Here is a 16785-nt window from a genome sequence, read left to right as displayed (position 1 = left end):
ATTATTATTATTATTACTACTACTACCATGGTCACACATTTCAGTTTCCGCTTCTTCTAATTTTCTTTTTTTAAAATCTGCGCCTAATTTTTAGTATAAAGGAAAAAAGTTCAGTTTACAGTAACACTGATCAAAATACTGAAGCTGGGTCCACGCAGGAAGCGATGTCACTCATCACGCGTAGCCTTGAAGCTAAAAGGTTCGTCGCTAGTGGACTTTCTAGACCCTGGTTGCCTAGGTAACCCTCTAACGCATTTACCGCACTGTGATATGTCAATTAACGGTATCTTGTGCTCTTATTGGCCGAAATTGATTGAAGTTGAGTAAAGCTCATCTCGGGATACGCCCACTTTGCCCTCACCAACCGTTATGTCGCCTGTCATCGCTTCCTGTGTGGAAGCCATTAAAATGTTTTAGTTTTTACCATATAGATGTTCACACAGATCATGTGTTTCTAAAATGCTTCATAATTAACAGAATCAGTTCTTTGATTTTTGACTGAATCTGCTGATCCTGCTCTAAAACGAACCAATAAAAAAATTCCTGTTTTAAATGTGTACTGTCAAGTTTTTTCAAACATAAAAAAAAAAGTAAATAACAAATACTCGTCTCAATTTTCTATAAGTTTTTATTTTACATATACTACAGTATTTTTGACAAAGGAGGGGGAAAGATGAACAGGCTTTTTGGCTTTTCAAACTGATTTATTAAAAAATAATAATAAAGAACTGAACAAGTTCATATTTTTGTGGAGAATTTTCTGACTGTTGAAATGCAAAGTTGACTCGCTCCAGTCGCCTTTTCCGGCTCATTTCTGTTTGCATGCAGTGTTATAGGTTTAAACAGTAACATCTTACAACTGAATACAAAACAAATGCTACTTTTTCAAACAAATTGCACCTTTTTTTCTTCTTTTTTTGGATTTCGGGCATATTGCACACTTCAGATAATGCAAAAAGGAAAAAAAGAATTAAACAGTAACAAAAGAGCGAGTCAGAAAAATAGATCCTCGTGCCCCCCTTTTCATTATGCTAATTTATTTAATTTTTTTTAAAGAAACACAGTGATTGACCCACACTGCTTCTGGTATGATCACAGTAAAATAACCCAGAAGTGGTGAACTTTGACCTTTTTTTTTTCCTTTTAAACTAAACGTTACTTTGCTACAGTAGATCCTAAAAGATTCTGATTAATAAATGAATGCAGAGCAGCTACAGGTCAGATTTAAACTTCAAGCGTCGGCTCTTCTGCAGATTTTCCTCTGATTGTCTGATTCTCACTCGAGATTGTTTTACATCAGCACAATTAACGATGGAGAAATTAGCATAATGCAGAATGGTTACTGTACAGAGCTTTTTAAACACAGCAGGGTGGGTTGTTTTTTTTTTTTTTTTTCGTTTTTGTGATCAGTCTCGTCAGAAACAAGAGCACATTTTACAGATTTAAACAGAAACATGAGGAATACATTCTTAGACTTCTTGTCCAGGTCCATGTTGTTGAAGGGAGAGCAGAGTCCAGATCAGGCGGTGAACCTCCAACGTGCCTGATTTTAGAAAACACCTCAGAGGTTCAGGGTGTTTAGAGAAGTCTTGACTTCGAGGTTTGGAAGGATGCAGACAACTTGAGATGAGATACATTCAGCTTCGGGTCATTTAAGTCTCGACAAATACTGACCTCTTACTTCCAGGACACCCTGATGCTCACTTTAAACTCTCCTGTAAATGGCTTAAATCCAGTGCACTGCATCTGCAAGTTAATACAGTTTATTTATATATAATAATATTATATTTATCAGTTATTCTCGTTATGATTAAAAAGACAAAAATGAGGTGAAGATTTTTTTCGACCTCTGCTGAACCAACACTGAATGACTGATGAGATTAAAACCTGACTCTCCCCCCCTTCGCACATTTATGTACAGATTGATTATCGATAAAGCATCAGAACCTTTATTTAAATCAGCTGTCTGAACGATAATACTGGGATCTCTGGAGGCTACAGATGTTTCAGGTGTGATCAAGGAGAAATCGTCCTGCCTACAAAAGTATGTACAACGAGTGAAGTAAAGCATCTGGTGACTGATGAGTAAAGCTTAAGTGAATCTGAAATGGTTTTCATTTTCCTTTTCTCCCTTGATGAAACACTACTGCAGGCACTGAGCACCACGGTGCAAAAAAAAAAAAAAAAAAAAAAGGGAAAGTAATCACCACCTCCTTCCACAATGATTAATACTGTTTTGAAACAGAAATAGTCCAAACTTTTCAGTAACGGATATGACTCTCCCTTGCACCAGCATCCGTGCTACACAGAGGCAGGTTTTACCCAGAATTCAATGCTTCAGGACCTCCGGCTGCCACAGTGATGTGCGATCAGGAAGCAGGAGGTCAGTCCCAATACCCACACTTAAGGAGCATCCGAGCAGGAGCCATGAATGTAGTTTCCATCGCTGTGCAGGTGCATTTTTTGTAATGGCCACTAGGGGGCGAGTCCTGTGGCTGTAACAAATAAAAAAAACTTGCTTGGCTCTTGGCTCATTCTTCGCGACCTCAGCAAACACCTTCCTGGTGACTTTTTGTGCTCAATCACCAGTGTCATGTCATGCATCGCAATGTGATTCACATATGATGACCAGCTCATAACTAGCAGATTTTAATAAAATAGTGTTAAGTCTAACGGGTCAAAACATATCTGCAGGTTAGATTATAAGATGGAACCGCTGTTGTAGTTTATTTGATTTCTTTTGTGTTTAGAGACCAAAATTAACTATTTGGCCCCAACTGATATTTTGAGCTCTGGAGTGCTGCTTTATGTACCAAAGGGCAGAATTGCAGCAGGTTTAACCAAAACTCGTGGCTCTTTCAATTGGTATTAAAGGCTGTATTATCCTCCATTCTCTCATAGCATTTGATTGATTGAAGGCTGTGTGTCACTGCAGGAGAGGTCCTATCTGTCACAGTTCTGCTCGTAATTTAGTCACTACTTCTGGTTGATTCGTTTGTATTTGTGCAGCCATGGCCGTTTCAGCTTTACTCTCACAGTGTTAAGGCGACCTTTAGGGAATAATCTGCCTCTTTGTCAAAATGCACGAGAGCTCAGGGTGTCCTGACCTGTGAGGACGGCTGCCATTACAAAGACGTCACTGATCACTACGGGTTTGTGTCTGGTAGAAAGGAGAGAGTGCTTTCTCCTTAAAAACTCTGCAGCTCTGCAGATTGTTAATTCTACAGCTCCTCTGATAATAGACAGAATAATTCATCATCCTATTCACACACACACCCTGGTTTTACTCATTTCATAATTCACTCATTTGTCTAAAACCATGAAGCTAAAGCTGCATTTAAGAGAAAAGTTGAGAGGCTTAATAAATCCCACAATTCATCACACTCAGCTTTTAGGTTCACAGACACGATTCTAATGGCACTGGTTTACTAATTTATAACAAGGCTAAACACCCTGTGACCCTTTCATTGTAATAAACACTCTTCTTACTTAAACTCCGAATGAGATAAGAAAATTTTACTTAGTGCCTTCATCCCTTCCTGGATGCGTTCGCTATCTGAGGACAAACTGCACAATATCGGCCGCCTGACGCTCGTTGCGTGGCAGCTTCTCAGAGGCAGCAAAAGTGTGGGTATCAGGACGGACACAGTGTGATCTGTGGAGACATCCTGACTGAGGTGACAGGTGATCCTATTCAGAGCTTCCTCAGACCGTGGGTGGATGCATAGGTTTGGCTTGAGGAATGCTACCCTGCCGGGCACGGCACAGTTTTCGGGCTCTTTTGAAGTGCAAACGGCCGAAGGGAGATGATGTCAGAAAAAAAGAAGAAGAAGAAGTTTGGAGGTGAGAAGGGGTGCAGGTTGGTGGGATGTCTGAAGTTCCTAAGAGATGATCTCCAGGATGTAGAAGATCAGCTCCATGACCACCGGGCCCTCGCTCAGTTGACACGCCCCGCCGTGAATGACGGGGATCAGAGCGCTGTCCAGGTCGCTCAGGTACTGAGGCAGGAGAGGCTGGCCGTTGCTTCCGACCAGATAACCCACCTGCGGAGAATGAAAGGGTGAAGTCATACCAAAGATCTAGTGTAAACTGGCACATCGGGCAGATTTCTGATGGTTTTCTGCAGATTTATGAAGAGTTTGAAAAATAATGTGGACTGTGGCAGGGTTCAGCCTTGGAAGGATTCGTTCCGTTGTTGATGCAAAGGTCCGTTTACACATCAGGGTCTACATCTATAAAACAAACCTTCTCAGAGTCCTACCTGGTCAGAGTCCAGAGTGACCCTCAGTCCCAGTTTGGCCATGCCGTCCTCCTTCAGCAGCTTCAGGTGTGGACACAGAGCCATACAGAACGCTCTCGCCACGTTCTCCGTGAGGCGGCTGTGGTCGGCCGGGTCGCTCAGAACACTGGTTTGGTCTTCGCTCTGGAGGAAGAACACCTGAGAGCAGCACAGAAAAACAACTTTATAATAAGACCTGCAGACTTGAAAACAGATACATATATTTTTTGGGGTTGTTTGTAATATGTGATAATGAGGAGATTGGGTTAGAACAGCAGAGGAAGGTGACTAAGACTTTTTGAGATAAACTGACCTCTTTTTTTTCCCCCCAACCTCCTGAGCACAAAAACAGGGTCTTAAAGCTGCACTCAACTAAAAAAATCTTTGAACTTGTATTAACACAATATGTTAAATCCTCTCATCTTCCTACTGTATATGAGGAGAAATTATCATGGCGTGCTGGCGTGTGTCATCAGAGTTTACTTTAGCCTGAGTTAATGGAGCTGCAGCCTCGCGGGATGAAGGTTAAAACAGTTTAAGCTGTCTGTCCTGAGAGGCTTCAGTGGTGGCCTGATTTCCTCACTGGCGCTCGGTAAAATGAGCAGACTGTACCTCGGTCCAGCGGATGACTTTGCCGTTTGCTCTGAACTCGGAGCCGTGGAAGATCTTGACACTGGGTATGGACTCCATGGACTTCCCGTCGATTGGGCTGATGACGCTGAACAAACACACAAAAGACAACTTACAAATGAAGCGCGCAAGTAAGCAAAAGCTGATTCTTTGTGGGAGACCCAAATAAACCGCTTCTGCAGCATCTGAGCCCTTTGCCCTTGAGCAAAGCGCTGACCTGCCAGCTGCTCGGCTGGAGCAGCAAAAGCACCAACATCAAAGCATCAAGTAGAGGCCGAAGCCAGCTCATTTTTTTTGCTGGTTGTTTTTGATTTTTAAAATTGCAGGGTTTTTTGCCCTCTGTGTGAGCAAACACCAGTTTGTTTTTTAACGGTTCCTGGGCAAATGCTAAACGAGACCTCGCTGCCTTGCATCATTAAGTTATTCCACTGTGTGGACGCCTTTAAAGGTCATGCTGCTCTAAACGCTCCATTTAAGGCCGTTTTTCCTCAGTTGGTACTGAGGTGCCTTGAACTTTGAACCCTGGTTGGGCTCCTTCTGTGTGGAGTTTGCACTGGTTCCTTCTGGGTATTCCAGCTTAGGCTGTGCGATATGACCAAAATCTCATATCCCGATATAAGAATTCTATCATCCCGATAACGATATAAATCACAAAAATGTAACATTTTCTGTAAATTATGTGAATCTCAGGCAGCTCGACTTGCGGGAAGTGTTTCCAGCTGCGCGTCATGTAGCTGGAGTCGAGTGTTTTAACCGATGTATGAAACGATACATTTTTAGACATAAGTTGTAACGGCCGCCGTTTTCTTTGTGAGTATTTATTACACGGCGTGCTGCGGGGAAAAGCCTATTCTAATGTTTGAGTCTAAGGTTTATTTTTTAGCACCTGGCGGCTCTTTTTTTTACTTCTCATCCGTAAATAATCTGCTCTTTCACGTGATTCAGTTTATTTTGAAAAGTCTCAACAGGATCTTGAGCTTTATTGTGAAAGGTTTGTGTGGAACAAACAAGCGGACACGCGATGCTGTTACCGTTGTTGTTGCTAAGGACAACGCATAAAAACAGGCGCTTGTCTGTCTGTAGTGTGGTTACATTAAATATAAGAGAAAGAGAGAACTTTAAGAAATTAATATAGCCACTACAGTGACCATCAAAACGATGAAAAAAATATTGCCGTAAACAGTTTATTTTGCGACACCACGAAACAAACGATAGCTTAAAATGAAACGATAGACGTTTTTATATCGTCATCCGATATATATTGTTATATCGAACAGCCCTATTCCAGCTTCCTCTCACAGTCCAAAGAAACACATGTTAGGTTATCTGTTAACTGTAAACGGCCCTGAGTGAAAGGCTTTAACTGTATAAAATTAAGTGTCGAACGAATGTGTAGTTAAATGGTCATCTTAGCCATACAGCCCACCTGCTGCTCAGATCATCTGTTTGTGAGGGGCAGCCAATCAGAAAAAAAAAAAAAGCTGTCTTAGAGGGAGATAAGCTAAAACAGCTCGTTTCAGTCACTGGATCAATGCTGGATCAGGTGACCCTGAACTATTCCTTAATTATGCAGCAATAGGCTTCTGGTGGCTGTTCTATTTTATGAATAAACATGAAAGAAAAGAGCGCAATATACACTGTAGACCAACTCAGATTGTGTGACAGTGGCTGAGGGTTAAAACAGCTTCTGTGCAGTGAAAATATCCTCTTAATGAAGTCATATCGTATCTGGTGACAGGCCTGAACTAGACTGAACAGTGAAGAGTCGCTTTTAAATGAGCAGATTTTATCATCCTGCTCTAAAATTGATTGCAGCGGTCCGGATCTCACAGCCGTGTCAGACTGCATCATTCCACCCTGCTAAGATTCTCCCTCACAGGGCTTCCCCCGGCGTGCATAATGACTTTTTATAGCAAAGTAGTAAATGCAGCGCCCAGGAAGCTATCAGTTCAATTGTCCGTGACATAAATGCATCTCTTCCAGCTCCCCTTCCCCTCCTGACTTCCCTCCCCCCTCCACCCCATCTCACCCTTTGTTGAAATTGTGATCATCCTCCGTCCACTGGATGTGGACGACCTCCTGGTTCTCCTCCTGGTCAGCTTTACCGCACGTGATGGTGAAATCTTTCATGTCCCTCAGGGCTTGACGTAGAGAGTCCATCGTCTCAGCTGTGATCTGAATCATGACGCCATCTATAGGAGGAAAAAAGCTGCTCAGTTGCTTTACTCAGTACTGAGGATCATGATTATTTACTTTATTTATTTATTTTAACTTTAGTGACAATTCTTTTGACTAATTTCAACATTTCTGCAGCCAACGTGTAGCTTTGCTGACGCTGTTCTCACCTTCCACGATGCTGGTCTTGGCTAAGAAGCCAGACGAGGCTTTCAAAGCACCACTGAACACAAAGAAGCAGGCTCCAGTAACTGAAACAAACAAAGAGATAAAGTAAGAGGCTGAGCTACTTTCAGGCAAACAGATGAGACAAACAGTCAGGGGGAGGATATTCAGGCATCGCAGCCTTCCAGACGAGCCGCAGATAAAGGAGGTTTCAAGTGTGACGGTCGAGCCGGTTTCTGAGTCGGCACCTTTGCGCGGCTGGTGATGGATGCTGATGGCCTGCGTCTGATAGTTCCCGTCATCGTTCTGGACGCACACCAAGTGGGAGTCGGCCCGGTCGTTGAAACACGCCCCCATGGCCAGCACGTGTTCGTTGGACTTGTTCATGGCCTTCATCAGCTGCAAGGACAAATAATATGCATGACTAATTAAGTAGCCCTTTGTGCGTGCGTGGAGCAGAGAGGCTGCCTGGTTAAGCCTAATTGCAGTGGGCTTGTGGGTAAAGTCCTCAGTTTAAACGGGACGGCGCTGACAGACTGTGGGAAAAGGACACGTCACGGGTGGATATCAACAGCCGAAAGATCTCCCATATTAATTCTGCTAACTCTCCTGCCTCTGCCTCTCTTTGAAGCCATCCTTTGAAAATGTAGAAATAAAACTGAAAATCTGGAGGGTTTTAACCACTCGCTGCGCTAAAAAAGCTCGACTGCAAGCTGTTGAGCAATAGTGCCCGCTCCACATTACTGGGTTCCCATCTGTTACCGCATCGACAGCCAAACGCTACAACCGGCACCGCACTCTCCGCCGCGGCTTTATTTCTCACCCAAACGCGTATCACTTCTTCTGGTACGCCGTTCATTCACACCCTCGAGGCAGCAGCGTTATAACACGTGGGCAGCCCACACCTCATGTTCAGCTGCAGGGACTCCAGAGAGTTTGTCACGCAGCACCTACACACAGTCAGCCTCATTCACTGATGTCATTAGTCTAATGGAGGGAGTCTGCATGTTGGAAGATTGAAAAACGATGCCTGATCCTGAAAATAATGCTTAAATATGAATTATATAAGAGGAAAATCTGCTTTCCTTCATTTTCTGGAATTTGTTTTTAATGTTTAATGCGAGGATTTTACTTTCTATTCATTTTATAAAGACAAACACTCAAAAAACAGAGATCCATCACAGAGGTGGGGTGCAAGCCAGAGTTATAACATTCTTTTATAATTTCTGTAATTTTATTTCATTTTGTAATTCTTATTTAATTTCTGTTTATTTTAATTTCATTCAGCTTCCTAAGTAGGTTTTGCTTGTTTAAGTTTGGATTGTATTACTTTCACCACCAACTTTAGTCTTTTTATTCATTATAATTTGGATGGTGTTTATCAGGATATAGCGAGTTCAGAACAGGCGAACAAATCCCAGTTTTAAATAAAAACACGTGCACTAAATCTTTCATGCTGATTAAAGAAATGTGACCACACTGAGAAAGACTGAAACTAAAGACTCCATATAACAAATGTATACAGGCAGCTGTGAGTCCATCTGACTGACTGTCAGAGATTACACAAAAACTACGCAACCAAAGTTTATGCAACTTAGAGGCAGTGAATGTTTCCAATAAAATCTCAGGACATGTCCTGAATATAATGTTGATTTCTAGCTGTGGTAAATCAAACATCAATCGTAGGTGGACCAAAGAATTATGACCAAGGCGACTACAGGTATGAGACCTTTGAAATGTGACTTTCAATGTAATTAAACACCAGGCTTGTGATTCGCTCAGTTCTAAATGAATAGCGTTAAAACGTTTATATTATTAAGAAGAAAGTATCCCAAGTAAGAAAAATACCCAAACAACGTCCCCTGTTCCTGAGTTTGAAGCACTGCTGAAACACAGCAAAGGTTTCAGGTCATTAACTTTAAATGTATAGATGTAATTTTTACACCATTAATCTTCTCACATGCAGAGACTAACATGCTGGATGGCCAGAGGAACCTTTTTCTCGTTTATCACCTTTAGGGTTTCTCTCTATGAAAGTTTGTTTCTGCCAGTAAATAAATAAATAAATAAATAAATAAATAAATAAATAGCAGGTCAAAATTTCACGTTATTTTCTTAACTTTTTAGCTTTTTTCAGAGATTTGAGGTAGTAATGTAAAATTTTGAGATAATAACCTGGAATTTTAGCTTATGAATTGCATTTCTTTTTCTGCTGGCAGAAACAGGCTTCCATATTCCTCAGTGTATTCTAACTGTGAAGTTAGCTAATGCATCTCACCAGCCTGCTGTTAACGGTGATGGTTTTTAAATGTATGCATGCACCATGTAAGGGACAGACAGAGATTTGGTGAAGAAGAGCATTGTGGTTGCATTGCATGATTGAAGTGTGTAGAATGAGTGAAAAAGCAGCACTATGAAGTGGAAATCTTTATCATTTTCTCTATCATTATTGTGTGAAAATAAATACAACTGGATGGGCGCTCACCTCATTGTAGCGATTGCTGGGGATCTTGATGCTCGTCTTCCTCACCTCCATGTCCACAACTAGACCTTTGACCACCGGCAGCGTGTACTGGTAGTTACGGAAGTCCTGGGACAGTGAAAAAGAAAAAAAAAACAAAACATAAATGAACTGAAATGAACATCATAACAAACAAATCACTTGAATGGTTACATTCCTGTTTACATACCCAGCATATAGCGGGGGGCTCTTTAACCTTTAAAATAATTAAAAAGTGAGCTCAGGAAGAGAAAAACAAAGCACTTACCGCCAGCAGGTTCATGATGGTGTGACCGGTCTCTCCAAAGAGCGGTTTTCTGAAGCGAACGCTGAACAGCGGGCACGGATAAACTGCAGAACACAATGATTACTGGTGATTACAGGAGAATCTTCCTCTTCCACAAATTTGGTTTCATGGATTTATATTTTTTGCTATTTTCAAAACAATTTCACAGCTGATTTCATTACACAATCCCCTAAAAAGTGAAAGAACTCAGAGGAGACAGAAGACAGAAATCCCTCTGGAGTTGTGTCAGAAATCTTGTGCAAAAAGCTGCCAAATCAAACACGTGGCTCCCCTGCTGTGACGACTCCTTATGAATTAGCAAGCAGCAGAAAATAGCGGCTTCTTTATTTCATTAGTGCTCCGGGGCTTTGTGGTCTGTAGGTTTTTTCCAGGTATTTCAATGTTACACAACTTCTTTTTTTCCTCCTCTTCATCCATAAATGCAAATGAGCAGAACAAGAGACCCCACGCATCACACACAGTGAACTCCTAATCCACAAGTGAAAAAAGAAATAAATAAAAAATACAGCAGCTGCTTTTTTCCTTCAGCAACTAAAGCTTCTTAGATGACTATTTTTAGCCTTATCACTGCAAACAGCCGGGGAAAAAGAGATCTCAGTATAAACTCTCATTAGCAAAGAAAGAAATAAAGCTCAGCCTCAATCTGCACTTCGTGCTGACGAGTCTCTCGGCCTTCTGCTGGTCAGCGCCGGAGGTAAGAGGTGAGAGCGTGGAGAAGAGCGCCGTTTGTGTGGTGGGCTGATTTCATGGCTGCGCAACTGTTTTGTGTTTAAGAGCTTCGACTGTGTGCGGCTTTGTTAATGTATTCTATCCGTGTTCGCTGGATGCAGACAAGGCGCTTCACAGAGCCGAGCGGGCGGTGCTCGGCACTGGCAGGTCTGGCTGTGAGAGAAGAAGATTTGGTGAAAGCAGCGTCGCCGTTAAATCCCTCCTTCATGTGGGAAGCCATGATATGAAGTCAGCTGACATACTAAGTTCTCTAGATCTTAATATTTTACCATAAAGACCCAACAGACCATTACAGGATACTCACACACTTAACGTTCCCAGGGACCTCAGTGCTGTCTAAGCTTGAAATAGGAGCAACGTTTTTTGGAGTAACCTCAGCTCATTTTAACTCAATCCTACAAACATGTGCTGCGTCTCCACTTCACTTCAGTCCACAATTCAAATTTCTGAAGCCTCTACCTCCTAAAACAGACTCCTTCCTTCCCACCATAGCCAAGTTCTGCTCTTACAGGGATCATCTTTCTCTCTAATATTACCTTATTACATAAAGCACCTTGAGGTGACTGTGGTTGTGAAGTACAGCAAAAGAAACAAACATAACTGAAGTGATGTACCCAGCAACACTACAAAATGACAAAATGTGCAGAAATGTTTGTTAAACAGGAAGTAATATGAGCAATTCACTTTTCCCTGGCAACCGGGTGTTGTATGTGTGGATAACGCCGATTGAGAAACTCCAATAGGGAAACAGGTGTATTATTAAGAAACTAGTGAAGATGTTTGAGAGAAGTCAAGAAAAAATGTTATGCCTTGGAAAATTAAAACAATAGTGTTTTATTTGCCTTTAGTTAACAAAAAAGCATTTAAGTCACCTCAGTGATTTTAAGAGATTTATAAGTTCACAGCACATTAGCCTGTGTGACTTGGATCTAATAAAGTTCGGTAAAAAGTTTGATGTGTGTTGACTGCACGTTGATGATACCTGCTGAGTTGAAGTGCGGCTGCCATTATTCTCCTGGGATGGTTCAAGACAACAGCTGGAGAACGCATCCTTACAAACAAGCTCCTGCTGCCGAAACAGCCCAATTTTCTTCTTCTAGCAAACTTTTTGTTTTGAATCTTTTGCTTCAATATATTCAGTTTGTTTTTGCATTAATTGTCAAGGTATTTGGTTGGTTAGTGACCAGATGTGGCAGCAGGGGTCATATTGTGACACAGCCCTCCTTAGTTTCTGGCTACACTTTGAGCCTCACTCACTGTGCCACACAGGACCAGTGTTTGGAGGAAAAGCCATAGATATGTCCACCGTTCTTTCACGTCAGACACCGAAGACGCCCGCACCTTTATCATATGTGCATATGAATCATCTGAGGAAGTCTGTCCACACCGTAAAGAAAAAAAAAAATCTGGTAAAAATAGTGACGAACAGGTTTTGTGGTAAAACAAATGTGCACAAAGTGTAAGGGCAGATTTGTAAATCACATCCAACATCTGGGATTGTTTTGTCTGTGCTTTTAAACTGCTCAGCTTCATTTTCTTTGCATATCAAACTAAATGGGAACTTCAGCTCTTTAGCAACATGTCTGAGTGCCATTAAAGCAACATAATCACATCATTATTACTTCTTAATCACCGTGACGGCACAGTACGGAGCCTCGTATTCTTCTCAACTCACATCGGTACTCTGCTCCCAGCCGCAGCATGAGGCGGATGGGGAAGACCTTGGCCCAGGGCGTCTCCCATTTCTGGATGAGGATCCCGAAGAGGTAGGGCGGGTTGGGCAGGAGCAGGTCCTGCAACGACTGGAAGGAAGGGCTGATGTAAAGGAAGCCGCCATGCTCCTTGCTGCCCAGGAAGCTCTGCGTGAAGAACGAGTGACTCAGGTGGCTCAGCACGTTACCTTAAAAGAAGCAGAAGAAAAATAAGGGGAATGAGAGTGGTTAGTGATATAAGAGATGGAAGGAGGTGGAAGAGGAGGGGTTGATTGAATTAGAGAGGAAAAGCACAGCAGGGAGGAAAGAGAAAATAGAGGAGTAATGCAAGAGGCATTTGGGAGCAATGTAATAAAAAGCAGGGAATGCAAAAAGCAGGAAATTGAAAAAGATGAAGAGGAAGAAAAAAATAAAGTAAGAAAATGAGCACAAATGAAAAGCTAAGAAGGGAAGAGCTTTGGTCCTGAGAAGAGGAGACAGATATGAAAGGCTCAGGGATTACTCAGTGTGGCTAAGCAGCCTTGTTTAGTCTGCATTAAGTTCTACACCAAAGGCTCGCCTGCTCACTCTACAACTTAATTTTACCCATAAAAGGGTTCATGTCTCTAATTATCTGTGGGATAGATCCACGCCTTTAAATGGCACATAACATAATAATCCTAATGGCAGGAAAAAGCTCAGCAGTTAGGACTTGCTAAAGCCAGCACTTCTTCTCGAGGCCTGACGGACGCCGACCTAATCGAGACAGACACAAACAATATGGCTCCCATCCACAAACTTGAAACTGCTCCAGTGTGAATATGAAAAAGGAAACAGCCTTAGGGTAGCGAGCCGTCAAAGTCAGCTGATATTAGCAGTTTTTGCTTTGCAGCATACGGAGGTTAAAAAAAGAAAAGAAAAAACGAACTGCAAAGCGGTGGCGAGGAGTCACGCCTGGAGGGGCGCAACCTGACAGCAGGACGCTAATGTTTGGACCATTTTTCATGAACCAGACACAGCAGTGTTGGACGGTAACCCAAATTCCAAATTGAGCTCGACTGGGCGCACCTGTGGTCTCTATGAAGCAAAAAGTAGAGCTCAGACATTTTCCTCTTGTGCACTACATTTAGAGTTTGCTCATTTTTAACAGGGCAGGCCCCCAACTGAGACACCCCACCTGTGGACTCTAGACAGAACCGCTAATGAGTGGCTCCACGGTGCAGATGGAAATGAGAGCATCCTGGTGGAGCTGCCGATGTTGTTCTTACCACTGAGGGCCTCCTGGTAGAGCTGCACAAAGTGGGTGAAGATGTCTTTGGGGATGGTCTTCTCATCTGGCAGACACTGGAGGAGAATGACGACCTCGGCCTGGCCGACGGCATGCATCCCTTTAGTCGTCACGTACCAGCACTTCCTGTTTACGTCTGTGGGGTTAGAGGGAAAACGTGTCAGGGCACAGTTACATTAGAGGCCCCTTTACGGAAGTGATCTAACATGTTTTATATGAATAATAATCCATTTAAAATAAAAAAATAAAAATAAATAAATAAATAAAAATCAGAAGAACCACCATATACAGGCCGAACAACATATTCATAACACGTTTTACAAACAACACAACCCTAACTTGAAAGCTGTCAGTAGGGGGCCACCACAGGTGTTGCCCCCTCCTGGTCATTTTAGAGAATGTGGTTCAGGGGGTTGGGAAGCTCATCTTGTAACCGGAACGTTACCGGTTCGATCCCCTGCTCTGTCTGTCTTAGTTGTTGTGTCCTTGGGCAAGACACTTCACCTACCGCCTACTGGTGTTGGCCAGAGGGGCCGATGGCACGATATGGCAGCCTCGCTTCTGTCAGTCTGCCCCAGGGCAGCTGTGGCTACAACTGTAGCTTTCCTCCACCAGTGTGTGAATGTAAGAGTGACTGAATAGTGGAAAAGCACTATATAAATGCAATCCATTATTATTATTATTATTAAGGCGCTCCTCATTGGCTTAACCCAGAAACTCTGCAATCCAGATTTTTAAAACTGTCATACATAATGCAAAGTATTGATGTATGAGACAAACGGTATGAGACAACATTTATAAATCATGATTTGTGATACACATTTATGAGTATTATTCAGTAGTATTGTGGCATTTCTTCTTATACGCCACACACTGCATTAGCGTGGCAGCTCTTTCAGGAATGTCTGAATGAATGCATAATGAACATCTGTGTAACCGAGCTGTGTGTGTGAATGACAAAAAGCTGTTACTTTAACAGATACAGTAAGTGAACCAGGCAGTACATATTCTACGTCCTAACTCCTCAGGCATTTGAGCATGTTTGAGCATGGCTACTCAGTAATTCACAAGAAAAGAAAAAAAGAGAGCTAAAATCAGCCATCATAAAAAATGTATATAGTCCAAATATGTATTTTGCCTTTTTCCCTTTTGTCATCAAAAAATTATTAATTTAGAAGTCTGACTCTACGCTCACTGCTGCTCCTCTTCTTTTAAAAAAACCCCAAAAATCCTCCCCCCAGAACAGTGCTTTAACTCACAGTTGACAAGCTTGACCATGGCGAGCAGGTTCGCGTTGAGCACGAAGACCAGTGGGTCTGGGCCTCCCTCCTCCAACTGTTGCATGAGGACGATCTCCGACGGCCTCTCCTCCACTGCGTAATCTGCAGGTGGTCGGAGCGGAGTAGAAGAAGAAACAGGTAGCGGGAGGAGTCAAGGCAAAGTTAAGATAAATGAGAGGAACGGAGAATGAGAGACGGTGATGTCAGAATGAGAGTCAAGAGAGAGGAGGAGAGGGTTGAAGATGGTAAAATGAGTACAAAATCAAATTAGGAAGCAGCTAAAAACTCTCCCAAGCAATCGCTTATAACCACAGCATTACCGTGTTCAAAACCACCCTCCCGCCCCCTCTTAGCAATGAGTGGTCGAAACATGAGCGGTGACGGTATAAGCACGAGAGAAACAACATTTAAGAAAAGCACAAAAACGGCAGCTGACGGAGCAATGAGGAGGCAGCAGAACGGTGGGGATGAGGGCAAGCACCTGTGATGTGGCCTCCCGTACCTCCTTTGACTCCGGTGGAGATGAGGATGGGAGGGAGCCCGTCCTCCGGGATCAGGCTGAGAGAGCTGCCCACGGGGCTGCCCACCGGGGCAACAGGGGTATGGGCTGCCTGAGGGTGGAGAGAAGAGGTGGGGGGGTGTGGAGTTAGATGTACTGAAGGTTATAACACACAGTGAGATGTAATAATACAGACAATACTCAGGAACTATGGCTGAGATTGGCAGAACAGGTTCAACAAGCATTAAGTGTAACTATATATTAATAACAGAGCACGTTGGATTTAAATATCAGCAGTGCTCTTTAAAATAATCCAAGAAGAAGAAAAATACTTGAAACAATACAAAACTGACATTTCAGCCATTTGGTCCCTTATATCCTTAAAGCTGCAATGATCAATATTAGCAGGTGGAGAGCATGAGTCACACAGCTTCGACAGCATCTCATAACTTCACCATCTAGTTCACTAAGACTGTTACTCCACAGCAGTGTGACTGTGCTGTAAAAGCAGAGTGGAGTACTCAGCAGCTGAAAGCCGGTTAGAGGGTAAGGGAGTAGAAATTAGAGCCACGCTGATCAGGTGGGCAGAAAACAACTCCACAAAAATACTAATTGTTGCTCCGCTGGATGTGTAGACGGGCGACTGCTTATGAACTCATTCACTTCTCTTTAAACTTTACCTTGTATATTTTTGCCAATGTGATTTTACATTTATTGAACTGTTCAGTAATGATCCAAAACAATTTAGCCTGAGAGATTTAAAAGGCATCTATTATGATTAATCCCTGTGAGCTGAAGCCAGCCACACACCACTCTGTCTGTTTACTGAGGGGCAGCCAATCAGAAGAAACCTGTTTGCAGCCTGGAACAAAAAATAAATAAACATGTTTTGTTTGGTGTGGACATTTCATTACAATTGTATGTGTGTGATGGTGTTTTTTTCCCCCCACTTTACTTATTTGTTTGACTTTTCTAAGGCTTCAAGTTGGAACCGTAGCTCCCTTGACTGACAGGTGCTACAGCTGACCGCTGTGTGTGCCACTGAATTAGACCAGAGTTGTGCTGCTGGTGCCTTTTGGAGAATTCTAATATTCCTGTGGCTTCCTGTTGGAATACTTTATTAGTTTGTTACTTGGCACTGCTCAGTGCCTGTACATTGCAACCCTATACTTTATGAATGCAGCTTGCTAACCGTGATTGTGAGCATTAGCTGATAACTTAGCATTCCACCTTCTTGTCCAA

At 42.6% G+C, this 16785-nt stretch overlaps 1 protein-coding gene across 5 annotated transcripts in view; it reads right to left on the bottom strand.

Annotated features, from left to right (window-relative positions):
- Nucleotides 1-2682: 2682 nt before the first annotated feature.
- The window catches only part of zfyve9a (zinc finger, FYVE domain containing 9a), a 36153-nt gene continuing 22050 nt past the window's right edge, over nt 2683-16785 (bottom strand). For 3 of the 5 annotated variants that reach the window (XM_026150267.2, XM_026150270.2, XM_026150268.2), the window contains exons 8-19: nt 15526-15655; nt 15024-15146; nt 13745-13900; nt 12461-12685; nt 10018-10100; nt 9735-9839; nt 7498-7648; nt 7255-7335; nt 6939-7101; nt 4892-4997; nt 4262-4438; nt 2683-4043 (exon numbers count right to left, since the gene is read on the bottom strand). In XM_026150267.2, coding sequence (XP_026006052.2) covers nt 3882-4043; nt 4262-4438; nt 4892-4997; nt 6939-7101; nt 7255-7335; nt 7498-7648; nt 9735-9839; nt 10018-10100; nt 12461-12685; nt 13745-13900; nt 15024-15146; nt 15526-15655 — 1662 coding nt within the window. In that variant the 3' untranslated portion in view covers nt 2683-3881. The remainder of the gene's footprint in view (nt 4044-4261; nt 4439-4891; nt 4998-6938; nt 7102-7254; nt 7336-7497; nt 7649-9734; nt 9840-10017; nt 10101-12460; nt 12686-13744; nt 13901-15023; nt 15147-15525; nt 15656-16785) is intronic. The other 2 variants (XM_026150269.2, XM_026150271.2) reach the window with 2 other exon arrangements.

The sequence above is a fragment of the Astatotilapia calliptera genome, chromosome 18, assembly GCF_964374335.1.
Source record: "Astatotilapia calliptera chromosome 18, fAstCal68.1, whole genome shotgun sequence".
NCBI classification, from domain to species: Eukaryota; Metazoa; Chordata; class Actinopteri; order Cichliformes; family Cichlidae; genus Astatotilapia; species Astatotilapia calliptera.
This window is presented reverse-complemented; position numbering and strand designations above follow the sequence as displayed.